General features: G+C 39.5%; 1 protein-coding gene across 2 annotated transcripts in view; it reads left to right on the top strand.

Annotated features, from left to right (window-relative positions):
* The window catches only part of COL5A2 (collagen type V alpha 2 chain), a 342,059-nt gene that overhangs the window by 220,633 nt on the left and 94,442 nt on the right, over positions 1-26,984 (top strand). For both annotated transcript variants that reach the window (XM_086955351.1, XM_086955352.1), the window contains 10 exons: positions 2,276-2,329; positions 2,634-2,687; positions 4,712-4,765; positions 7,531-7,575; positions 14,515-14,568; positions 15,790-15,834; positions 17,668-17,721; positions 24,820-24,918; positions 25,575-25,619; positions 25,986-26,084. In XM_086955351.1, coding sequence (XP_086811477.1) covers positions 2,276-2,329; positions 2,634-2,687; positions 4,712-4,765; positions 7,531-7,575; positions 14,515-14,568; positions 15,790-15,834; positions 17,668-17,721; positions 24,820-24,918; positions 25,575-25,619; positions 25,986-26,084 — 603 coding nt within the window. The remainder of the gene's footprint in view (positions 1-2,275; positions 2,330-2,633; positions 2,688-4,711; positions 4,766-7,530; positions 7,576-14,514; positions 14,569-15,789; positions 15,835-17,667; positions 17,722-24,819; positions 24,919-25,574; positions 25,620-25,985; positions 26,085-26,984) is intronic.

Raw genomic sequence — 26,984 nt, 5'->3', positions numbered from 1 at the left:
CCCAGGCCGAAGCCCCAGAACCCACCGGCGCTGTTCTCAGACCACGTGCAGCACAACCAAACTGGGTAAGGAGTCTATTGTGGCAGTCCAGCCCCCGTGATCAGGAGACCTGCAGAAGGGCCAAAAGTCCAAAGTCCACTCTGGGGTACCACAGGGAGCTCCATACTCGTGAGACCGTTGCGTTCCACTCCTAAGCCTCGTTAGCTTCTCAGAGCACCTCTGGTCGCCGCTTCAATCCACCCAAGTCACAGACCCACTCAACGGACCTGCAAGTCCACCACAATCATGGGACACTTCAGAGAACACTTGCCGAGAGGCGTGTATGCGTCACAGTGATCCCAGGCAGCTGGGTGTTGAGAAGGGGCATTGGCGCTGCGAGGCCCGGATGACTCCTGATGGAGTTCCCAACGCCTGGTGGCCTGCTGGCGCTGTGCTTACTGCGCAATAAATAACTTTGGTCCACTACTCAATGCTGTGTAGGCCATTGCTGTGTCCACCTGCCATTTCCCGCTGATGGCCGACTGCCTGCTTCAGTCCCAGGACCGGGGATCTTGCCGGGCCCTACCCTATGCGGGAAAATGGTGGCTGCAGGTACCAGGGCCTCCTCCAAGTGAGGCCACGACTTCTCCCATCAGGTGCTACTCACTGTAACCGTGCACCTTGTACACCTTCCACACTTCGCTGACAGAGATGGGCAACTCACAATCCCAATTCCAGGGGGTGCCTCCACCTCAAGTCCTGGCCCGGCCCTCAGATCTCTTCTCTCACAGTGTGTGGGGGGTCCCCGCTGCCCGTAATCCATTCCCGGTAATACTGTGTCCCCAATCGTGGGTAGGAGAAGGATGCGTCCCCACTGCTGTCTGCAACCGCGTGGGCACGCATGGCGCCTAAGCCTGCCATTATCCTCCTGGTCCGACTCCGCTGCCAATTAGTCAGTGTCGCTCAGACTCTCGTTCTATGGAGTCCCGAGGCCAGCGACACGGGGCCCTAGGCTCGATGGGGGGCGGTCCGCGTGTCTTCAATGCTGCCCGGCAAAGACCCTTATTGTGGAAGCTAGCTTCGGCGGCACCTTGAGCGGGCCGTCCCTGATAAGGGGCTCCGCCTTAACGTGAGCCACCCGGGCCTGCCAGTCTCCTCTGCTCTTCGTGCTAGCTTTGGTGCCTGGCGGCTACAGATCCCTGCCTCGTGTGCCAAGAGTGTCGATGCTAAGGGGGGATCCTCCGGTTCTGGTATTTACACTTTATTGAGTCTCTCTAATGTGAGAGTTCTGCCTTCCTCGTACCATATAAGTGTCTCATATTTAAGATCTGTGCCATTCACAAGCATAGTTTAAAGTAGAATGTCCTGCGCTCCATGCCTACAAACTGAGCAGAGGAGATACTGGAGAGAAACCTATGTTGATGTTCTACTACTTTAGCACAGTAAATGTCTGCCAGCCATAGCATGAACAGCAGCTGGTCTGTGGTTCAGGAACTGTTTAAATAGCTGATAACAGAGTGCCAGGCACATGCTCCAGTCACTAATGTTTGCTGGCAGTGGCTGATGTCAGCTTGGGAACTTTGAGTAGAAGTGACTCCTCACTTCTCAGAGTTATCAATCCTCCTGAGATGGTTGGGAGTCCAGGCAGCAAGTGTGAGTAGCTTAAATATGATCTCGGTTGGGATGGCTAGCCAGTGACACTCATGAAGGATGGGTGTGATGTAATCACATGCTTTTGCTTTGTGAACTAGTTTAGCATTGGTGTGGAAGGTGCCTTTCAGCCAGAGTAGATGAATAGGGTGAATAGGGTGAATACCTGCCAGAAATGATTTTCTAAAGTCCAGTTGTTGATAATGAGTGCATACAACACTGTCATGTTTATCTAGGATAAGACGCCAGATTTTTACAATTTGAAGTTCATTTTTGCCATCTTATGTGTGTGCAAGATGAAAGTGAAATTTTTGTAAGTTGTAGAGCCCAACCATATGGAATATGTATTTGGGTAAAAGGGAAAAGCCTTCCAGATTGTGTCAGTTCAGGAGTGATAGTTCCATCTTCTGTTCTGAGATTGTTCATAATAGGAGCTCCATTGTCTCTTGGTTAACAAGCAGAACATTGTCAGTCATATGTGTTTGGGACAGGTGAGAACATTTCTTGGGATCACAATGTCTGGTGTTGTATTTTTTCACTGACAACTTTCGACTGTCTGTAGATCAATGTCATTTTACACCATTGAATTAACATCGAATCTGTCTCTAACTCTCACATGTACTTTTTGTACTATTCTTATATCTAGGGTGAGTCTGGAAAACCAGGATCAGTAGGTGAAGTCGGATTCCCAGGTTCTGCTGTAAGTCTTTTGGTCTCATATTTCTTACAGTCTGCTAACAAAAAGTGTCCTTTGAAATAATAGAGAATAACTCCACCCTATATTACAAATAGCACACTTACAAGTATCTATCTCTTACAAACATTTAAAATGGGGGTGAAATATCACCTTAGAATAGACATGAATGAAATACCACCATCAAGGTATTTTCTGTAAATCGAGGGAGTGCATTTTATTTCTGACAATTGCTATCTCAGATATCATAGTAAATTACATTTGCAAAAGATCTATGCTCTGCTGTTAACATGTGCGCATTTTGTTTCAGGGCGCAAGAGGCTTTCCTGGTGCTCCTGGCCATCCTGGCCTTAAGGGTCATAGAGTAAGTCTGAGTTTTTATTATCTAATGGATTGATTCTGCATGGCATGTTCATGTGTTGATTGCACTGGAGCCATTGAATTTATATTGTCTACAATGTCTGGTTTCTTGATTGGTGGAACACTATGTCAGTAAGCATGATTATCGGGTAGCATTTCAAGGCCATATTTTCTGATTAAAGGAACATATCTAGCAATTTGCATTCTGGCCCAGTGGAGAGCCTGGGAAATTAGCTATATGTCATAGCACTGGCTACATTATCCCTGTAATTCCTATGTTTCTATTAGTGTATTTATAATGTATAGCATTGAGTTTGTGAATAGTGCTACATCTTGGCCACCACCCAACCTATTGACCCAAATCACTAGTACATGCACAAATGGAGGGAAAGGGACGGCAATTAATAGTATTAATTTACTCTAAGGTGTGAAAGTTTATAAGCAACTGAATGTGCTAAACTGTTATCATTCTCCTTCCTTTGTCCCTTGTTCGTCTGAATGGTAGGTTGTTTGATATGAGAGCTTTGGGCTTGTACCAGTAGTACATTTGTGAAACTGATGTATTGCTATTCATAAGCAACGTGTCTTTCAATATTTACTTTCATAATAGAAATTATGGCTGTTAGCTCCTTGTGAAAATAATTATTCACGTTCACCTGATGAGGTAGACTGTGCATAAGAAAAGGTTATTGACTTTAAGAGACAAGCCTCCATGATCCCCATAGTTTCAGACAATGCTTCTTCTAAGCTGAGAATTATGAGATACTACTCAACACTATGGGGCCTGTCGGATGCCTAATAACCGACATCAGTGGTTTCAATTCCGACCTGCTGATTTTGATTCAGCTGGTTGGAATTGATACCAGCTGGTCATTCTGGATGGCTTCCGACGGGCTCAAGGAGCCCGTAGGCCAGCTGGTACCCGCCCGCCATCCAAATGGATGGCGGCTTACGCGTTCCGGATTGCGATGCATGGTTTCCGGCAGGGTTTCCATGCTGGCCTTTCCGACATGGAAAGCCTGTCGGAAAGCGTGTTTGGGGGCCCTAATAGGACCCCCTTTCCATTGCGGCCTCTGATTGGTGGCTGAAAATCCTTGTACCCCGTGGACGGCACCATGACAATGCTACAGACGAGAGCCAATTCCTGGTACATAAAAATGAGATAGTAATATTGCTTGGGCAAATGTTCGACCTTATTATTACGAGATTACCCTAAAAACAACAATCAACAAAAAAGATTATCAGTTAAACTTTGCAAACTGTCTGCCACTGCGCTGTTCCATGCATGCTACAGTTCCTTTAAAAATTGTTGATATAATTGAATTCGAAAACAATGTATTTTTGAAATGTAAATTATGCTGTAGGTAGTGGAAAATTTTGGAAATCCATAATTACGTAGTTAACACTAAGGTTGAATATTCACACTCTCAATGGCCCTCTATTTATTTTGTATCACCTATCGGAACAGAGCCTAATATAGTACTGTTGGTTTAGTCAGCTTGCAATTTATTATTTTTGTACCCAAAAAAATACTAAAATGACTACACCTATTCATTAGATTTTTTGCGAAGCCATGATGTGAGAGGTCCACTGTCTTACCCACTAGCAATGTCAAGTACATATTGTTCATGCAACCAGTTGTTTCATGGCTGGAATACGTTATACAAACAATACCTTAAAATATGTCTGTGAACATGAATTTGCAAGAGCTATGGTTACATCAGAATGTTTTATTTATTTGTGAATGCTGCTTTATTTAATGTGCATGTTTGTTGTCCTTCAGCATTGATCATCATTTTAGGCCCACATCAACTATCAGGTGTTTGGGATAACAACTGAATATGTAAACTGATCTGTGGTACATGAATTTATCCTACAAATATACATGCTGGATGTCATTAATATATTGCCTGTCTTGTATAACAGTAAGTTCTTAGGAGCCCAAATCATTGTTAGGATTATAATTTTATAATTGGGTAACCGTGCTTACATGAACAATTATTAAAATATATTTATTCTTTCTTTAAGGGGCATAAAGGATTGGATGGTCCCAAAGGTGAAACTGGAGCAGCTGGTTCAAAGGTATTTACTTTTACATTGTTGTTGAATTTTCAGTTTACACTTAATTGTGGATTGTTGTTTGCTTAACATTTATGCTATGTCACCAGTTAATAATTTGGTGAGAAAATATGATTGACTTTCCAGACAAGCGCATGTAGGCATATGTTAAACAAAAATACTGTAGCCTGTAGGCATTTAAATGATAGTATATTTTCCATGTGATTTTTCCTTATGGCAAAATAATACATATGTCTTCAAATTGTCCTAAATTAGATTAAAAAATATAATCTACTGGTCCTCATATCAGGATTATACCAAACAGCCATACATCCTGCAACCTCCATTATCCTATAGTGATTCATGTTGTGAAATCTCTAAACGTTTATTTTACTTTAGAAGTAGTACATTTTCATCCACCTTTAGTTTCACATTCCTTCAAGCAACTTATCGTGAACATAGCTTTGCAGCAGGCAAGAATTGATTTACCACATACCATCTGATGGAAAACTCCAACTAATGTCCTTAATATGTGTTCCTACTCCAACACCTGCCCAGACCAAGTGCTGAAAGGCTACCGTCAATTTTGTACTTGACCACCATGTTGATATCCCCTCTCCAGACATTCTCTGCTATTAAGCTTCGATTCAGCTTTTGAATTCAGGGGCTTTCCAATCTGAAGTGTCATATCGCTGGGTCCGAAAATGGCCCTCAAGACACCTATGCAGTGCTTAATTTGTAAAAGATTATGTGCCGGGGCATAAAGTTTTGCTCAGAAGACTTCAGCCAAGGTCAGAGTGTTGAGTACCAAAGCTGTGCAGTCTTGATTCCACCTCATGCCTCTAAATCCATCACCAGGCTCTCTCTGCCTTTTTATCTCATGCCTGCAGATTCTTTTTTGTCCCTGCCTTCTCCCTTTATCACAGTTTTTCTGGCTTTTTCCTCCTTTTTTCCTTCTTTTGTGTTTTTTTCTCTCTTGTTTTGGTTCAAAGTATGCTGCCAGTAGGCTTCGGCTCAAATTAATCACATCTGTTATGAATATTATGAAAATGTAATAACTCATGGGCAGTCTCCCATAATTTTGTAGATGTAGCATTTCTGCCACAGCCATAACATTAGCACTTTCTCTAAGTTGCATTTCATCAACCTTATACACAAAAAACTTCTTAACTCTTCCTGTTGTAACTAGTTCCAATTCAAATATTACCTACACTAAATATTATTAACCCGCTCTCTTTTTGCTTACTTTTCCATTGTGACCTGTTCTTGATATCCTCTTTTCTTGTGCTTCAGGAAAAGAAGCAAGTTGTACGATATGTGGTATTGTAGCCAATGCCCTTCCTCGTCGTCATGCATCACACTGCTGAAAATGAACAGACAGCTCATTTTCTGATGTTTCTGGAGAACCGCTACACATCTCTGGCAAAATGTTCCCACCGGAGTTCTCATGTAGCCCACGAGACATTCAATTTAATCTTCAATGTTGTTTCAAATTGTTTACTAATATGAAAAAGTAATAAATTGGAGATCCTAATATTCTGTAATTCATACGTACATTACCTAGGTTTATTTACACAGTACTGAGCGTTTTAGTAATAAAAACAAGACTCCCATACGGAATGATACATTATATTATGTAAACCTCAAATTACAGAAAACACTATCATAATTATGCAATGAACATTTTTCAGGGAACAGCTCTTTACCTAATTTATTGCCTTCCTTTTAAGGGACAGATAGCTTGTCAATGACTTCTCCTAATTCATAAATTTTCCTCTAACAGGTTTATTTTAATGGGTTATTTTAGTTGGCATTTATATATCACTGGTGCAAATATAGACTTGTGCATTATTATAGTCAACTTATTATAAGTCTTTTTAAAAACGATTGTACAATATTGTACATTATCATTGCCTTTTAAAAAATGATCTTTTTTAGGAAAGGGTATGTCTTCATGGTACAAAAGTAATTTAAGGTGAGCATCATTACACAACAGAAGAGTAAGAAGGAAATTACGTATTCTTTATATCCTGCAGTAAAATAAATGAGGATACTTTACTAGAGTGAGAACTTTCAGATCTCACTCTGCAAACACATTTAGTTTCCAAAATGAGTCATTGGGAAATTATGCTGAATAACTGCTGCAAGTATGAGGGACAGCTGGGCCTAACTTTGTTTGTGCCTTTGGCTAAGGCAAATCTAAATAATTTCTGAACAGGGAGCCAGCTGCCTTGGCAACGTCTCAGCACATCCGTAGAGACTCTTGGTTATGAAGTAGGGCCTCCCAATTTCAGTTTACAAAAATATTTGTAAGGGATAAGTGATGTTAACAGCTTAATATTTGAATTTTAACCAAGAGGCACATTAAAAACACTTCCTTGCGAAAAGACGCCTAATTCATTTTAACCCACTGAACATAAAACACACACACACCATTCCTGAACGCCATATTTAAGCTGTTAAAGCCACAGAATGAGAATGACATACCTAAATAGGACCTCATCTGGCAGCCATTTCTTTCACAGATGAGAAAGTATATTATCCGTAGGTAAAATATTTTCCAGGGTGAACTTCACAAGATACATTCAAATTATCAAATTTCAAGTGACAGTACAGTGTTTTATGGAGTTCGAAATATGGGGCTATGCTAGTCATTGCCCCACTTACACTTGTGGTGTTTTAATATGAATGATGCATGCAAAAATGTAACATTTTACCATGATTTACTTGTTCGCTGTTGAGTACTTTTCCCATATTTTAAAATATTGTTCTTTTATTTTGTTTATTAGGGTGAATCTGGACCAACTGGGCCCATGGGGGCAAATGGCCCTTTAGTAAGTATATATTTTTTTTTTATTCTTGCGAGTTTCCTTTTACCTTGTTATATCAGCACCAGTAGTGCTGCTGTAATAAGGCTTATTCCATGGAAGTGAGCACAAAACTTCCTATAGTCAGGGTGAAAAAGTCTAGTTGAAAAATTTCAGAAGACCGTGAAAGTCATTAAAAAGGACACTAAACCTGACTAAACTGTCCCTTCTACACCACATGCCAACTTAGAGGGAAGAGACATTTTCTTCTGATTGCATTAGACCTTGAGAGCAGAAGTTCAACATTTAAGTTGATAGCACAGCTGCCCAAAAGCTATATCCACTGTGGAGAGGGACCTACCCAAATGCTAAAAAGTCACCATGTTGCAAGTACTCTCAGGAGAAAGGAGCCATCTGTTTTCCCCGTATCCCTCTGACGTAGGTTATTGCCCTTGTCTAAGTGTGATGTCCTATAACCTGAGCGAGGTCCCCATGCCTTGCTGACGTGGCCACTTGCTTTCAAAACTGAAGTTAAGTAATTAAAACATTAACTGAGGTGAGAATGTCTTTTGGCCAGAGGACCTTCCCTTAAAAGTTATTTAATTGTTTTGTATAAAAAAATATTTGGGACAAAAAGTCAAACATATTGTATGTGCCCATTTTTCGATTACAAGTTCATCTTCAAAAGAATCTGAAAGACTGATATGCATTTTCCTCAACTGCTGTTCCTCAGCATAGAGTAACTACAAAACTGAAGACAGAAACAATCCTTCATAAGAAGTTTAGGAACAAGGAATTATTGCACACCAATGTTTAAAGATGACTTTTGGTTCTAACCCTTTGAACTTTTTCTATTGTCCCCGCACAAATGCGTTCAAAGTTAAAATTGATTTGAACTGTTGTTTCAAGTAATACAATTAATTTAGTAATTAAACAAAAGAAATGTATTTACTGAGGTTTGGGGTACTGCATACAACAGAAGAGAAGTACTCAAGTGGAAACGGGCAGAAAAAAATCAAGAACTTCACAAATGAAATACAGGATGGATTAAAAAAATATTTTCACTTCCAATGATGTGTGACTGGAGAAAACCTGCCTGTTAAAATGTGTGAAGGGGATATTCCCATCAAAATGTGAATTACTGGTGCCATTCAAAAAATAACATTTTCCAAATAAAATCTTGAAAAATAAGTGATGAGATGGTTCTTTAATAACTCAGGGATGTGCATTGCTTTGCATTGTGAGCATATGCACCCTTTCATTTGGTGAGTCACCCAACTGTAAAATATCAAACAAATTCACACAGAAATGATAAAAACTATAGCAAAGTTAAAGGAAAATGAAGATAAAGTAATGGACACTGCTGAATGGTGCAGAATTCCAAAGTGCTTGCATAATTCAAAATATTCACATCGTTCATATTAATATGAGTTACATATTTGCATGGCCTGTCTATTTAGAGGAGGTTTTAGAAGGTCACCCATGTTAGTGTGAAGAACTTCGGGTCTGATTTAGAGCTTGGTGGATGGGATACTCCGCCACAAATGTGACCGATATGCCGTCCACTGTATTACAAGTGTCATAGGATTTAATGCACTTGTAATATGGCAGAAGGGACATCCGTCACATTTGTTAAGAAGTACCACATCTGCCAGGATCTAAATCGGTCCGTTGGTAATGAACATGATAGCTGCATGTTTATTACACTGCATCAATGCCACTGGCAGAAATTGAGTCTTCTATGGACAGCGTACCTCACTTACCACTGACACACAAAACATGGCTATTCTCCAAAAAGGAGACCTGCATTACATGTACATTTCCATGAAGAATAGTACTAACGTAAAATACATCAAAATGCCACATACGAGTTGGAGATCAGCAAGACCATACCCACAAGAGTAACTTAAAGGATAACTGAACAAGGGTTGACTACGCTGGCGTCTTAGCTTATTCACATACTGCAGACTGAACTGGAGTCGTCATTTGCCTAAACTTACCAGCAACTTGCCTGAGGTCCCTGTTGTGGATCTAGTTGCACCTTTAGTAGAACCAAAACTTTTCTCAAGTTCAAAGTTGATCAGTTGCACATTATGAATAGGCTTATACATTTACATAATATCTGCAAATATATATTGTGTAACTGGAACTCCTAATTCTAGTTTCACTCGCACATTTGTCTTGTAACCATAAAATGTCTTTGTGCTTTTATTGCAAAGTTAGAAAAATTTATCTTTCGGGTAGGTTCTCTCACAGTTAGTGTAGCTGGACTTTTGGTTGGCATGAGCTGTTTAATAGTTCATTTTAAGTAATTTCACCTAATGTTTCTTTATGTTGATTACTTTAATAAAATTCATTTATGTTGAGTCATCCCATATACCACCACCTAGATGTAATAAACTCTGTTCAAAATTAAAAAAAAAAGGGGCATATTAGTCAACAGTGGCCACAATCTGCATTGGTTGATTTACATATTGATTTTTTGTCTGATATCCAGAGTTTAAATTCATGAATAGGACATACATAGGAAACTCAATTTAAAAACCACAAACAGGGTATATAACTCTCTCAAGCATATGTTGGAATCAGAACTTCGCTAAGCCCCTGCCTAAGCAATCAGTTTGCATTTCCAGTGCATATAGCAGAGCATTATTACACAGTCCTGCTAGAGACCCATAATTGGAAATTTAGCGCTGTGAACAATATTGCACTGAGTTTTAACATTTACTGTACCCAAATACATACTGGGTATTGTGATTAGTAGGATATGTACATGATTATGAGGTGTCCGAGTGTTCACACTTTGGGGGTACTCAAAGAGAAAAAATATATATGCACAAACCTATGAAAATCAGTGTCTTCTAGTGTTGGCAAAACCAAAAATAAGACTGAGTTTCATGATCATAGTTAGTTTATTGTCAATCTAGCAGGCCAGGTGAGGCCATAGATAGAGTATTGAGTATGTCCTCCTCTGTAAACTGCTGTCTTTCTCAGAAGCCAACTGAAGAAAAGTTGTTTAAACTACTGGCATGTAATATAGAGGGACTACGTTTCAATCTACTTGAAGAGCAATGGCTTGACATGATAGATAACTATCTATCATGTATTGATATTTAAGGAACCATGGCCAGCTGAGCCTATCCACAGAATGGGTTACCTACCATTTTCATTGCTGCACAACCTTCTGCATCAGGAAAAGGTTTGGGTGGGATGATTATCTGGGTTAAGATATCACTGAATTTAACTATAAAGATTGACTCCTTTGCAATACTGGGCCTGCACCTTTATGGACTTCGGAGCCTGTCTGCAAATCTTTATTCAGTTTATAATCGCCCACTCTCTCACAATAAGGAGCCCTCTACTATTGCCGTTGTTGATTTTCACCTTTAAGATCTAGACCACCTAGTTTGCTTGGTGGAGATTTTACTGCCATCTTTGAGCCGCTAGAGAGTACAAATCATGAAATGGAAGAGAAAGAAGAAGTAAGGGGTATTCCTTTACGTGACCCCTAATTGCACCTTCCATCATATGTGGAGTTCAGCTTTCCCAAAAGAGTCTTTCCCACAGTATGAGGTACTGCAATGGTAAATACAAATCTGACCAAGCAAGATCATACATCTTTAAGCGAGGAAAGTGTTAAAGCAGGATAGATTATCCTCTTTTAGATTCAGCTCTGTGGAATAACATGCTTGAATTTTTGAGTAAGTCCAAGAACTGATAGCTTTCATTACCATTTCAGTCTAATCTAGCTCCTGGCTGGTTCACGATCATCCTGAGCAAAACAGCTTAAGCCATATAGAGACCCTTGTCAGTAATAACTATAGATCAATTAAATGGCCAAAGGTGTTGGCTAACCATGAATTTCGAACAGATATTCTTAATCTTTTCTATAAGGCCCTTGCTCAGCTTGCTGTACCAATGGCAATTGTGATTCAACAGTGAATTTATGACAGGGTTTCCAATAATGTCATGTGGAGATTGGTGATAAAATTTCCAAGTAGCATATAAAAAAGGTCTCCACACCAATACAACTGTAGTGTAGAATGGTAAATTCCCCCAGTCTGTGTCTACTCTTTCTTTCTTTTAATAAGTGGCATATGCCTGAAACCCCCATTTAAGAATAGGGACTGAATGGAACTATGGCTCTCAGAGATCCCATCACAATCTTCTAAAGTACGTTCTTCCTATAGCTACCATTCATCAACAACTATTTGATCAACTAAGGAATCGTTTCCAACAGCCCATTCGAGGTTTACCATCTATTCGCCTGCTAGCAGGAAGAGAAATCCATGGCACAACATGGAATGCCATAAAGCAAAATCATCTCTCATTTGTGCAATTAAATCCTGCATTCCACCTAAAATCAGGAAAGCTAGATCCGATTATAGGAATACAGTTAACAAAAGTAAAAGGGAATGGGATGAGGCTGTCTGGAGGAACCTCTTAGAAGCTTTGAGGACTCAACATGTGACATCTTTTTGTCATATAATTGCAGATGGTAGAAAACAATATAGCAGTCCCTTTGATTATTCGATGCAACCTACGGTAGGGGTCTCTGATTTTGAGAGTGCCTATACCTGTGAATGTGCATTCCATGACTCCCTGGCAACAGATTCCAATGTGCCTATGGACCTTGTGCCTCTACTGCTGATTCATTCTATTTTTTTCTAAGGCTGATACACTAGCTCCGATTGACACAGTAAAACCAGGCAAAGCACCCAGACCTTACCTTTTTTGCTGCGATCCGCAATATTGGTTATCCTATACAAACTTTTTTTGCTATAATCAATGGAGCGGAGATCCCTGAATCTTGGCGCGGGGCTGAAATTGTGTCTTTTATGCAAAAGAGGGACAGGGCAATATCATAAAACTACAGACCGATAAGCCTAGTGTATAATCTCCAGAAGATCTTTGCCAGATAGGTTTTGAATAAACTTGAACAGTAGATGACAGATAACATCTTATCCCCTTTTCAGGCAGGCTTTAGACCCAAAGTAGGTATAGTTGACCAGATGTTCCGCTTTGCACTAATTTACTGGAAATACGGTCTTAAGGATTACTCTCTTATTACATTTGTCAGCATCCAGTCAGCTTTTGATCAGTTTCCAAGGCACATACTATGGAAAACTGTTAGGCCAATGGGTCTGCCTGCCCCTCTACTATCGGTCATTACTAGGTTGCATGAGAACAACTATATTCAAGTGCATTGGGGCAAACAGGGCGAGCTTAAAGAGCCTATTTCTGTGGAAAGAGAGGTGAGACAAGGGTGTGTTCTTGCCCCCACTCTTTCCTCCCTCTTTATTAAAGATGTTTTTTAAATCTGGTAGGCTGTATTCACGACTCCACCAAATTAAATAATTCCTCTATACCTGCATTCTGCTTTGCAGATGGTACCCTTATCTTATTTAGAATGCCCAGGCATTACACACCCTTCTAGTTAAATTCAAAGACTATTGCAATTAAAAGGGCCTGGAAATCAGTGCCTCAAAAACTAAACATATGACATTGAATATATGTAGATCTTTTAAAGGTAACATTTATATAGGCACTTTACAACTTGAACAGGTGGTGAGCTTTGAATATCTGTGAATACAAATTGACAATAGATTGTGTTGGGGGTTCCACTTGGAGAAAAGTAGATACTATGCTGCAGCATAAGGCTGGTGCAGTCTTAAGGTTCTCACATGCATCAATCACTAGACAACCTTGGAGATTTATAAAGCAAGTCTCAGACAGCAGCTCTTTACTGGGCTGAAATGTGGGGCTGTGTAAATACATAAAGTCTGATAGTACCAGAAATTGGTTCACTAAATCTCTATTTAATCGTCTTAAAGCCACTCTTATGATACCATTGTTTTCTAACATAGGGTGACAAAGATTTGAGCACTTGGCTGCTTTTATTTTGGGTACATGTATGGACAATGGACGAATTATCCCCCAACAGGGCATGTCTTTCTGAAATAGTTTAATCTTGCAAGTTTAGTACTATACCTTGGCTCTGCCATGTAAAATATTTGTTAGCCACATTAGGATTAAGAAGTTGGTGGATTTATCCCCCATCCTTAACTCCATTAGTTAAGGCTATTATTAAAAAAATCATACTGGCTATATGTCATAGACCAGATACACCAGAAAACTACAGAGGGCAGCCTCACTACCAAGTATTTGGAGCATAAATCCTCACCTTTCTTTGAGATATTTCCAATGAGATCTATCTGCCCCTAACAAAGATGTTGTTCATGACTTTTCAGTCAGGAACTTTACATATCAAAAGTGTTACTTCAAGTTGGTCCACTCTACAATCATCATACATGCACTGCCCACTTTGTAACTGTTCGGCAGTCGAGAATATTGAACATGTATTATTATTCTGCCTAGCATACTTTATAGCTAGGAGGAAGTGGACCCGCCCTATTTGTTATCATTTGGGTACACACCAGTGTATGTTCACATTGCAGATCTTACAATCTGATAATTCTTGGCAATGTGTTTACCTTAAGCAAATACTTACACTGTGAGTGGCTTATCCAGAAACATTAGTCCTACAATTATGACGTTTTTTACTACTTCTTCTAAATTCAGCAATAGCAGTTGCAGGGTCTATTAATGTAAACATTGTCAATTGTATATATAATTTTAGTATTTGAACTAATATCATCTATTGTTTGATTGAATTATAATGTTTTTATTTTATTTGTAGATGTATATGTTTAAGCAATGTTGTCTGTGACTGTGCCATTATTGTCAATTTGATGCTCTTACTTTATTCCTATCAGCATTAATCGATCCATGGAATACCACTGTTCCTCTTAAATTTTATGAGTGGGTGCCATGTTCAAATAGTTGTTTTGCACACTATTTGTGAATCCATAAATACTGTCATGTGACTTAAAAATGTTTTTTGTGCTTTCTGTTTCATTGAAATATTGCTCTCAGTGTTTTAATATAAGAAACCCTTTGTTACAGGGCCCCAGGGGCATGCCAGGTGAAAGAGGTCGACCAGGGCCACAGGGTGTTCCTGTAAGTGAAAGATTCCCTTTTCCTATTGCTGCATCTCCTAAAAGCTATACAAATGGCGATAACCAGGAGCATTCACCTTAACTTGGTTTAATTATGTTCTGCAAGTAAAGTCGCATACTGATCCTGCAGTCAGTGAAAAAGTGTAATTCATTTCCCACTCAGGATTTTAAAAAAACTGCGCAGAATGTTTACACTCATTTCATAATATGGTTGAGAATTCTAAGTCACTGGGAGTACACCTGCTCTGTGCTTGTTCATATGAGTGAGGATTCTGTACTCCCTTGTATCCATGATTTAAAATGAAGTCCTCATTGTCATGAGCGGGGACGGCATGGTGCTTATTGGCAGCCATATTTGTTGTTACAAACTTCATATGAGCACCATCTGTTTGATGGTAAGCTGAGGTAATACTGCTTTATAGGTAGTGGCATAAACACTTAGGAATGGGGAATATTTGATCCCTGAATTGGTTTGATATTTGCATGACAAGGAAAATGACTATAGTATATCATTACATAGCATCGTCTTTTCGGTACTATTAACTACTTTTCTTTTCTGTTTCTCCCTCTAGTCTGTTTCTCCAAATATTCAATACTGTACATCTAAACTCTCTCTGAGACTCTGTACAAAGTCTCAGAGATTCATCTCCCCTAACCCACTGTGCATTTGAGTTGCTTTGAAAGTCTACACAACTATTGTTAGACTAAACCAGTTTAACCCACTGGACATTTTATATTGACACATTATAACATTTTCTGATTCTTTGAACCCCAGTTTTCTCACAAAGCATCAATATGTCATTTGTAACCACCCAATATATACTGTATTTGGAATACAGATAGTGTAGGTTGTTTACCTTTTGAAGAATCTCAAATTTGTGCTAATAAATGCTACATACATTTTGAATTAGTGTATTTCCTTATTAAGCAGCAGTTGTCACCATATGGTGTATGGTGATGGAACGCACTGTTTCATTACAACCAGTAATCGTTCTTAAAAAGTAGGGATATTAGAGTAGAGATGCTGCTTGTTCTGCTTTGCTACATCTACAAGGGTGACAGATGACATCCATTTTGTCCAACTAAGGGACCACAGTGTAACATTCAAATGGCAATCACTAAAGTTGTATGAACATATTTAACCATATTATAGCTCGTGCATCACTTACGTCTGTCAGAAATTGCACATTGTTTCTCAAATAGTTTGCTCTTTCAATTATAGGGAACACGTGGAAATCCTGGCCTTGCTGGTCAAGCTGGATCAATGGTAAGTGTGATTCAACATTGAATTTGTTACGTGGTGTTCCAATACTGTCTTGACGTGATTGCTAATAAAATATTAAAGTATTTCTCCACACAAATCCCACTGTAGTGTAGAATACAACCCTAATCTACTTCCTTTTACAAAATAGCATATGCCTGAAACCCACATTTGAGAATAGGTATTGAATGGAACCTCAGCTCTGAGAGATTCCCTCACGTCACCCCTGAGAAACCTGTCTCTGGACCCTCATCTTAAAACTATTGTTTGAAGATATTCTAATAGTTATCTACACATGCAAATATTATCTTCCTGCATATGTATTTATAAATTAATTTCATACACATTTATTTTGTGTATATCCCGAACATCATATTATAGTAATGCCTGGTTATAGATTGTAGCATTTTAGATCTCTATTCTGTAAGTCAAGCCTATAGAAATAATATTATTGGTAATTTTTATTTTTTCTCTTTTGTGTGAGATAGTACAAGTGAATTGGACAAGACTTAGATTATGAAAGGCAATTCTGGTACAACACATTCACATCTGGTGGGCACTGCAGGCTGCATCCCACACACCATGCTTCAGTTTAGCGTTATATAAAATACATGTTCATTTATTCCAAGTAAAAGATATTCAGCTCAAACCTTAGTTTGTAACACTAACAGAAGAATGGCCTGGGTCATGGGCGAATCTTTGAGACACAATGGTGAGACCAGTTTGGCAAGAAACAAGTAGTGATGCATAAAACAAATCTCTGATATTTTTATCAGGACATTCAGTGCAGTGTTATTCAAAAATGATCCTTTAAGATAGCCCAGTGGTTCTACTGGTGGTAGCTCCATAATGAATTACCCTAGTTTTGATGACCACAAAAATTAATTTAACAGAACATTCTCCTTGATTTGGGCTTCACAACCCATATCTCGAAAAGTGGTTCTTATAAAAAAACACACAACTAAGTACTGAGATCATGAGATGTTCATATATATATATATATATATATATATATATATATATATATATATATATATATATATATATATATATATATATATATATATACATATACATATATATATATATATGTATGTCCAAATCCCTTCCTCCGAAAAGAAAGACGAAGCCTCAGTAGGGGAGCATGTAGGAACCAGCTTTATTCAGGACACCTGTGTCGGCAGATGCATTTCGGCGTTGTTTTGCCTTCTTAAGCGCCTTGGGTGTTCGTAAGGATGCAGGTATCACATTACGGGTTTAAATACCCCACCCGCCCTTACAGCTCAGAGTTCGCTCCACCCCTCCCAGGTGGAATCCTGAAGCATACGCCTCCCGCTGGACGCCCGGTTTGCATATGTATATATATAATGTGTATATTTATATATATAGCTGCCTTGCATTCTCTACTGCATGCGAAAAGTAGACAAATCTTGCTGGAATTTGAAAGAGGATTTCACAACAAAGAGGGGACATACAGCATGTACCTATGACACATTCATTCAATCAATCAATCAGGGGTGTATAAAGTGCTCTACTAACCTGTGAGGGCCTCAGGGTGCTGGGGGAGAGATGGGGGGCGCTGCTCTGGATCAGTTGAAGGGCCAGGTCTTGAGGCACTTCCTGAAGGTGTGCAGGGTGGGGGAGTGTCTGATATGTTGACTGGTAGCTCTTTCCATGTCTTAGCTGCGATGTAGGAGAAGGCTCCTACGCCTGCTTTATCTTAAGATGATTGTCCACTAATTCACAATAGTACTCCATCACTTGTGTGCGATATCCTGCCTAGACATATGAATGCCCTTACTTTATAGAATGTGCACTAATATTTTTTTTATTTCATAGGGTCCTCTTGGATTGACTGGGCCTCCTGGTTTCCCAGGCACTCCTGGCACAAAGGTAAAGTATACATTTATTGGAATGAAATACTTCTTGCTCACAATGTTTGTGAAAACACGAGAGATAAAGTTTAGTAATATTTTCATAAGTAAAGGGGGCAGCATATGTGTGTGTTCTTTTTGCTAGTATAATATGTTCCTGAAATTCTCTTGATGAAAAACATGCAGTACATTTAGCAATTCTTGTAATGATGCTTAACAAATATTGCTATGATATTCTAAGAAGTTAATATTTGTGATAGTCAATGACCTAGATTTGATCACCAAGAGTGAACACACATTAATACAGTAAGAATATACAGCATATTTTCAGGAGGACAAAATTCTATTGTAATTATTCACTATGCATCTTGGGACCTCATAATATACTATAGGTCAACTGCTTGAGAATTCTGTGACTGACTATGTGAGCACAAAATTAATTATTTGAGAACCCCTTTTGAGCACAAAGTATGTTGTTTGTAGGCAAGACAGTCATGCAAAAGGCCACACCTTCTCCTATGCACTTCTTTAACTCCCCTTCCTTGTGAGTCCACTTTGACATAGCACAGCAGACGGTGCAGTGCAAAAATTAGGACAAATATGTATCCTCTTTTTTTTGGATAAGAGCATTGCAGAATCTAATCTTATTTAAAGATTTTAAGTGTAGAAATTAAATCAATTACATTTCCCTGAAAGAGACATTTCAGATGGCCTAGTGACATCAGAAGTTGGACACACTTTCATCCGCTAACAAGGCTGATTCAAGCCAACCAATACTTAAGAAAGTTTTGTGTGTGCGCGCTCACTACCTTTCTATGTACAGGCAGACTGAAAAGACTGGGCAGTTCTCCTAAGCCGTCAATGTCCTCAAATGATCCAACTTAATATTCACTGGGCTGTCTTGTAGAAGCCAAGTTGTGCCTGTTATTAAGAATGGCAAAAAACAGCTGGAAATTATTCAGAGAACAGAATTTTGAGAAATATGAAGGTCCCTTTGCTGGTTATACATATGGATTACGAACAAAGCACCATTTCACTATATAAATCACAAGTCATCCGGATGTGATATCAGCAAACAGATGCGGTTAGCTGTCTAGTATAAAACTGGAATTGAATGTGCAAGAAAGCAACAGGTGCTGCTGGCAGGCCCCCCTCCTTTTCATAAATTCTTCAAGTGATTTTTTATGAAAAGTTGGTCCCACATTTCAGTAAACAAATGTGCTGCTTTTCGAAAAAGTATTGATGGCCATAAGAATGGTCTCCATTTTCCCATGCGATAGTGCTTTTGAAATTCTCCTGCTTATAAGAAAAGGACTGTTGTAGACCATTAGAGGGAACTACCTAACTTAGAGATGCTAAGCACATCTACCCTGGTGGAACTTTCAGTAACTAAGGCAGCAGGAGTCAGAGGCACGCTACTTTGTTTTGATCATTTCTTGCATTGTCTTGGCAACGTTGGGTAGTTATCGCTTTAGTAACAGCTGAGCACTCTATAAATTATTTTAACCCATCTTTTGCTTCAAATGTAGCTTTACATTGTAGATTATACTAAAAAGTTAAATTCTTCTGTAGAATGGACAGCCTAGTAGAGGAAAAGTGAGCTAAAAATTAAAACTGAAAAACAAATGAGTGAAAAGAGATATTTATCTCTTGGCCCCATTTTGAAAATTTTCTTCAGCAAAGATAGGTGATAGATTAGGGGCGAGCTGTAGTTCCTGGGTAGAGGTTGTTGCATATTAAAATTTCTCTAAATCGGGATGTGTGCCTAGAAGGTTCAGTGCATCCTTTTCTCAACAAAATGGCTGCCTGAGGAAGTGAGACCCTAACCAATTTGTTTGACTATGGTCTATTGAACCCTTCTCTAATTTTAAGACTGCAACCTGGGAGACTCCAAAATGGTTGGGACTTTTCTTGATCCCTTCCAACACCGGCAGCTGTAGCCGTATCAATGTAGTCAACCTCTTTTGAGCTCTTTGTTTTGAACATCACTAGAGTAAATGTTCAGTCTAGCCTATGTTCTGTAATAGTGAAATGCTCAGGTAGAGCAAACTTGTATTAGACATACCTGCAGATAAAGGACTAACCAGATAAATTTTTTATGATTAGGCTATAATGAGAATCTCCACCGGGTAAAGTAGGATTTACTTCCTTTGCATGAAGCAAAGCCCCATGTTGATAGGATCATTTTTATACTGTCCTCTGGAATAGTCAGCTTTGTAGCCTTGCAGTACCAATTGTGCGAAATGTCCCCTTTTGCAATAGTGCTCATTAGAACTTAGTGTTGGCCAATATTTAATAAATAGGTGCAATCTTACTGGATTTAGGTTCACTCCTCACTAAGGTGAGGCCGTATCATCATGGAGGATGTATACGATGGCCTCATAGACATTTTTGATAAATGCTGCATTCTCTAGCATTCTGGATTAATTTGCCTTGCTCGTCTGTTCAGAAAGAGAGTAAATCTATTTCCAATCTGGTGGTGATTCTGTCAAAAAAGAATGTCTTGTGGTACTGTGTGATAAATGCTTTCATGAAGATCTAAGAAATCAAAACATTTCTGCCCCAATCAGAACCTGAAAGGTCTATGACAAGGTCTTCACAAGTTTCTTTTCATGTTTGTTGCAGGACTTCAGTCTATATATTATGTAAATGTTCTTGTGTCATGTTTTTTAAAGAATAATGACCACACTTTCCCAATGTGCCCTAAATTTTCATCATTATTGTTATGGTTAACCTCATGACTTCTCACCATTCTCAGAATTGTAACATTATTAACAGATGTTCCTTCTGATTAATTTTATTGACTTCAAAAGCATGAATATTAATCTTTATAAAACAACCAAACTATTTTTTTTTAGAATTTTCTCACCACTAAATCTAATGCATTAGAGCTTTTTTTTAATGAACACTTTAACAAGTTGTTTGCATATTATTTCCTCCAAGCATTTTCGTCTCTTCACCATTTGAATTCTAAAAAACAAAAGCATATACATCTACCCATGAAACTGTTTACCTGCCTCTATTCCCATTGAACAAACGTATGTGCTGTACTTGGTGCACTGTCTGAAGGTAGTAAAGTAAAAAAAAGGAGTGAACACTGAATTGTTACTTATATCTGTAATGGTTAATAATCCCAACTCCTATCAGTGGAATACATCTGTATTAAATGGCATTACACCAAATACTTGATTTAAAATATTTGGGACAGATGTACAAAACATTTGTGTGTTTGAAATGCCAGATCCACACAATTGGGATGTTTCAAGTGAAAAAATGTCCTTTAAAATGTAGATAAGGAAAATGTGATTTTGTAACTTGTTGCCGAATTGCAGTTTGCATTTATCATTCGTTAATTGGAAGGGGCGTGTTTCGGTGTCCCTTCCTAATACTGAATTGGTATTGTATGTATTAGTATTTTGTGACCGAATTCTGGTCGCAAACAGTAATACTTTACCACCAGTTTAAAAAGGGTGATAACCGCTGGGACCCCTTCCCATTTGATAATATTAAAAAAAAGATTTAAGAGCAGGCAGTGATTTATGTGATCACGCCTGCTCCTAAAAATTCAACATTTTCTTTTTAAGATTCATCCCTTTTTCTTTTAATGAAAACGGGCTGTATTAAAACAAAAGAGCTTGCTTTATTAAAAAGCAATCACAGACATTGTGGTCTGCTGACCTCAGAAGGTCACCATCCCTGTGATGGCAGCGCTTCCTAATGGGTCACAAATTGCGATCCACCTCATTAATATCTTATTATCTGGAGGTAGGCCAATTTATGACCTACTAGGAAACCTAATTGAGAATACTAACGGGCTTATTTACTAGTCCCTTGCTTTGCTGGTACGTCACACAAAGGGTTTGTAAATAAGCCGCTATAACCCACAGAATAGTAGTACCAATATCCTAATTGCAATTCAGAAATAGAAGCGCTGTAACATGGTGTCCGCTTGGTAAATTTCACTGCGGTGGCTCCATTGACAGTAATGATATCTCTGACAAGCAGGTGAGGATCTCTAAATATGGCAGATGGTTCTCTATCAGTGTGGTGACAGTAATCACTGCTTCCCCTTGCAGGGGCAATAGGCTGCCCATCAAGTTTAAAATAAGACTTTTAGTATTAATTGCATTTTTGAACTTTTTCTTACACTGTCATCAAATTTAGCGCAATTTAGCTTTCGATGACTCCAATGTCCCTGAACTCTGGCTATCAAAAATTAATTATTCTTTTACTGAGACCCTTCTGAGAAAGCCAGAACACCCACTGTAACTCCCTTATAGCATCGTACATTCATTAGAAATATTGCATTAGTGCTGCATTTGATCTCATTTCCTCTTTGCCAAGGAAAGTATCAACATCGCTCTGTATTTCTTCATTTCACTTATTTGTGCAGAAAAGCATAGAGCTGGGAAGGGTTTTGTAGAATTAAGAAATAGCTGTGAGAGGTTCTAAACAAAGGCTGCTTGAGTGTAAGATTTGAGCCTTCATGCTTCCTGTAATCTTGAGAAAGCCTTTTCCATTTCTCAAGCTTGTAGGTAGGTACTGTCCAGTTGGGGCCGGCATGACTCGCAGGTGTGGGTGCGGGGTGTCGCGTGTGACGGGGGAAGTTTAATTTAAAATACATTTTAAAAAAAGTTAACTTTTGCCTTTCCTGCGTCATGTCTGCTCCTCTCCTGGACGCAGTAAGCAAGAAGTCAAAATGCTGCAACGGTAGCGATGTGATTGGTCGGGACTCCAACCAGTCAGGCTTCTATGGGGAGGCTATTTTCTCCATATAAGCTGCATGCAGCCTACATGGAGAAAAGGCAGAGTGCCTATGACTGGTTGGGTGAGCCCCAGAGGGCCGACCAAACAGGCAACACTCACAACAGAGGGCAAGTCACTACTCCCCTGGCCAAGTGCAGGACCTCCCACCCGCCCGTCCCCAACCAAACCCTTTTGCTTTCTCGCAGTGTGAGAAGCAGAAATATAAAATGGGACTTATAATACCATTTCATGTTTCTGCTTCTCCCACTGCAAGAAAGCAGTCAGGCGATGCACCTCCGCCCACATTGAGGAGTCGCCCCTGATACTGTCCTGGATTTGTATTGCATGGCTTATCATCTGTGATGGCCTCTAGGCACTGTCAATAGGCATGGAGAATATTAATTGATTTGCACAGAATCACAGGATGTTGAGACGACACCAAGACTGGAACCTGGATCCCCAGTTACGAAGTAGGCAGCCCTGACCTTTACACCACATCCTCTCCCTTGATTGCCTCACAGTGTAGAACCTTGCACAATAAGGCTTCTACTACTAAATCATTTGTATTTGTAAGGCTTAGAGATTAGGAGATTCTTATTATATGACCTCAAACATCTAGTAAAGTGATAAGGCTAGAAGATATTTCAGAGACATCTGTAGTGCAGTACTTTATGTACAAGGCATACTGTTTTTAACTGAGAACCTTTTATTACAGGATACCAATCAAGGTCTTGAGTGCTCAGGAACAAAAAAATGGACCCTCTTGGCAGACCCTCATCCTCCCTCCCAGATTAGGGAGTATTAAAATTTCCCTTAACATTGAACTATACTACTACTGCATGCAGCCTCGATTAGCCCCTCACTGGTGTACCGCCACACCACAAGCTCCCATAGGGAAATGGGAGTATGCGACCGCTTCATGTGCCGTCGCATTGTAATTCAGCGATCGAGTCTGCCGAATGGAGGTCGGTTGGTCCAGGTTCTGCGATGATGTCGGTTGGAGGCAACACAATCTCCCATTTCTCTATTGGAGCTTGTGCTGTGACTGGTTTTACAACCATAGCACAAGGTCCCATAGGGAAATTGGAGTAAGTGACCGCACCATGTGCAGTTGCATTGTAATTCAGATATTGAGACAGCCGAACAAAGGTCTCTTGGTCCAGATTCTGCGATGATGTCGGTTGGAGGCATCTCCGACACACATCATGATCAGTCCCCTAGTGTTCAGTTAGGCTCTGTTAGGACCTAGGGCCAGAAGTAGGAGCCCTAATACCGGTCGGTAACGGCCGAATTCGGCCGTTACCAACTGGTATTAGGGTTTTCAGATGTAGGGGGCCTATATTTTACCGATTCTGTAAATTTACCGAATCAGTAAATTTACAGAATCGGTAAAATACCGAATCGGTATATTTACCGATTTGGAATATCCACATGTAGGTGGCACTCCTAAGAGTGCCACAGGCCCTTAAGAATCGGTATTTTACCACCCAATCCTATTGAGTGTTAAAATACCGAATTCAGGTGTGCATGCACATCTGTGCATGCACACCTGTGCAATGTGGCACAGAAGTCCGGAATTGGGGTGCTAGAGGGTGTCAAAGTGACACCCCCGGCACCCTTGCAGGATTCGGTATTTACCGAATCGGTAAATACCGAATCTGTATTTCCCATTGATTCCTATGGGCTTCAAGGCACAAGCCAGCTGTACTAAGTTGCTGTATATTTGTTAAATTCTATTTTTTTTGTGTTATGATGTGAGCTTTGGATAAAACAGTGTAACACATTGACAGTCCGGTATACAACATTGAGCACGCATTTTTTACAACGCACTACCATTACAACGCAGGCATCACCACGCATACCATTACAACGCATTGCGCTGGGGGGCGCTCTAGGATAGGGAATAAGTTTAATTTTATATCCAACACCTTCCCTAGTGTCCACGGGGACTGGAGTTGGAATATAAAATTATACTTACCACTATCCAGCACCTCAAAGCGCTATGCGTTGTAACGGTATTAGTTGTAAATACCGCTTTGTAAAGGTATGCGTGGTAATAGTATGCGTGCTAACGTCATACATCCTGACAGTCCAAATGTTATGCTGCATGTGGTAATTAAAGTTGCTATGATGCTGACTATCATTATAAGAGTAATTACACCATTCAAATGACTTGTGCTCAAGCATCAAGAGTTTTAGATCAAATAAATATTTTTAATTAAGGAAAAACAAATGGAGTTCATACATGCAGATACTACAGTTATATTAATCAATTATTTTGTCATTCTGTGCTCACACTTTACTATGAATTTTAGCGTATTTCTCTGTGCATTATGTCTTTTATTGCTGATGATTGATTTTATTGTTTCAGGGGGAAGCTGGGCCCACAGGTGCACGTGGTCCAGTAGGTCCCCAGGGACAAAGAGGTGATACAGGAGTGCAGGGAACAATTGGATCTCAAGGTCTTCAAGTAAGTAAATCATTTGGCACCATAAAACAAATATGACGCTCCACTGTTAGGCTAAAACATGGTACTAAAACATAACATCTTTGCTACATAAATACAAAGATTTGTTGTGCAGTGGTGTGAGTCTGCAAAATGTAAACCTGAAGTTTACAGATGCAAGTTGTAGAACAATCCACTAATCTCCATATGCTTAATTGGTAACTAATTCATTTTGTTGCTGAAACATTAATTATATTGTACATTAAGATGGCACTATAAATTCGTCAAACACAACTTTCTTAAGAGAAGTTCATGTATGTCTTAGATGGCCTCAAAACCTTTGAGAATATCACAGAGTACATTAGTGAGAGCTGCTATAACATATGTTTGCACATCTTGGTGGTCAAGTTGAGTAATAGGTGATGAGATTTTGTTTCAAGAGAAACATTTCAAGGGCTTATCAAGACTTGAAGACCATTTAAGCTGTCACGAGCAAATGGATGACATTTTCTTCTGATGCACTGCAAATGTGTCTGCCTTGTTGGGGAGGAGAGGAGTGAAAGATATCCACAAGCTATCACTTTGCTTAGTTCTGCAGGAATTATTTACACCAGTCTAGTCTTTTGATTTTCACAATAATACAATATCATCTCTTCAATGGCTACTATTTTTTTTTCTAGGGAGCACCTGGGACAGATGGTTCTGCTGGAGCTAAAGGACCAACCGTATGTTGTTTGTATATTTCGAAGTTCATTGTTTATTCCAATAGCTGCCCTGGACCTTTAGCATTGCATGATGATGCACAAAACAACATTGTGCTACAGACAACTGACAGACTCTAAAACAATAATAAATGAAAGTACATGAATTCAATATTTAATAGACTGTTATTTTGGTGTTGGGTAGGACTATTTAACATGTCATTGGTTTTACATCGAAAGTATGTGCATCACTACTTAACAAGTCTGTGCTGAACTATTTAAATGAATGATCCTGTAACCGAAAGGATCAATTATTATTTATGCATCTCACATGAGTCACAAAGTGTTCCATTTTGGACTGAGTCTTAAAATACTGTGGTTTTGTTACAGGGCAGTCCTGGTGTAGGTGGTCCCCCTGGCCTCATTGGCCCACCTGGATCTGCAGGACCTCAAGGAAGCACTGGTCCACCTGGAATTAGAGGCTCCGCGGTAAGGACATGGATACAATAAAGCTAGAAAGGACAGTTTATATGTTTGATGAAAGGGAAGAAAGTGGAGAGGGGCTATGTAAAAGTTTACCAAAGACAACATATGGATCATCAAAGATCATGAGTTAAACAAATTATGTCCTAGCATCTTGTCCAATGCCAAAGCTAATGCTTCAAGATATCATAGGTCAACCCTGTTAGAGGTCCTGTGCAATTCAGCGTTTGACAAGCTCTGTGCAAATTAGCTAAAACAGCAGACATGATAAAGGCAAGGGCAAGTAAACAGATGTAATGGATTCAAAAGTTTGAAAGATTTTAGTAAGTAATTACTAATATTTTATCAAGGATGCAGAACGGAGCAATTGTGATACAGTTGTGCTAACTTTTCAGTTGTCAAAAAAATTAAGTTGTCATGGTGAGGACTAATCAGTGTTTTAACTATTCGAAGTACCACTGATTTCTCAGCTCTAGGTCATAATTTTGTACTTGGGACCTGATTATGACTTAAACTGTCCCACCGCCTGCCCGGAGCAGCTGCAGTCAAGAAAATGCCACCAGGCCTGCAGCATTCAGATGGCCACATCACGATGTAATACGAGGCTGGCGGTGTGTGGGCGGTGCAGTCATGTCAGTGGCAAGCTTTGGCCTCGATAAAGAGTCAGAAGCCAATGCCGGCCATACTGATGCCTCCGGCTAGTTGGATACACTGTTTCTGTGCACCATGTTTTGTATCGAAAACAGTGTACCCATCAACATTGTTGGCATTGGAGGGCACAAAATGGGCATCAGACACATTACACAAGAGTGTTTTATGCCAGTTTTTTGGTTCCTTACCTGTCTTTCCACTGACCTTTTCATGACGGTGTCCCGACTATTAAAAGTTCGTCAGAAAGGCGTGTCG

Source organism: Lissotriton vulgaris, chromosome 2_1 (genome assembly GCF_964263255.1).
Source record: "Lissotriton vulgaris chromosome 2_1, aLisVul1.2, whole genome shotgun sequence".
Classification (NCBI taxonomy): Eukaryota; Metazoa; Chordata; class Amphibia; order Caudata; family Salamandridae; genus Lissotriton; species Lissotriton vulgaris.
The sequence above is the reverse complement of the archived record's forward strand: the minus strand, read 5'-3'. Positions and strand labels throughout refer to the sequence as shown.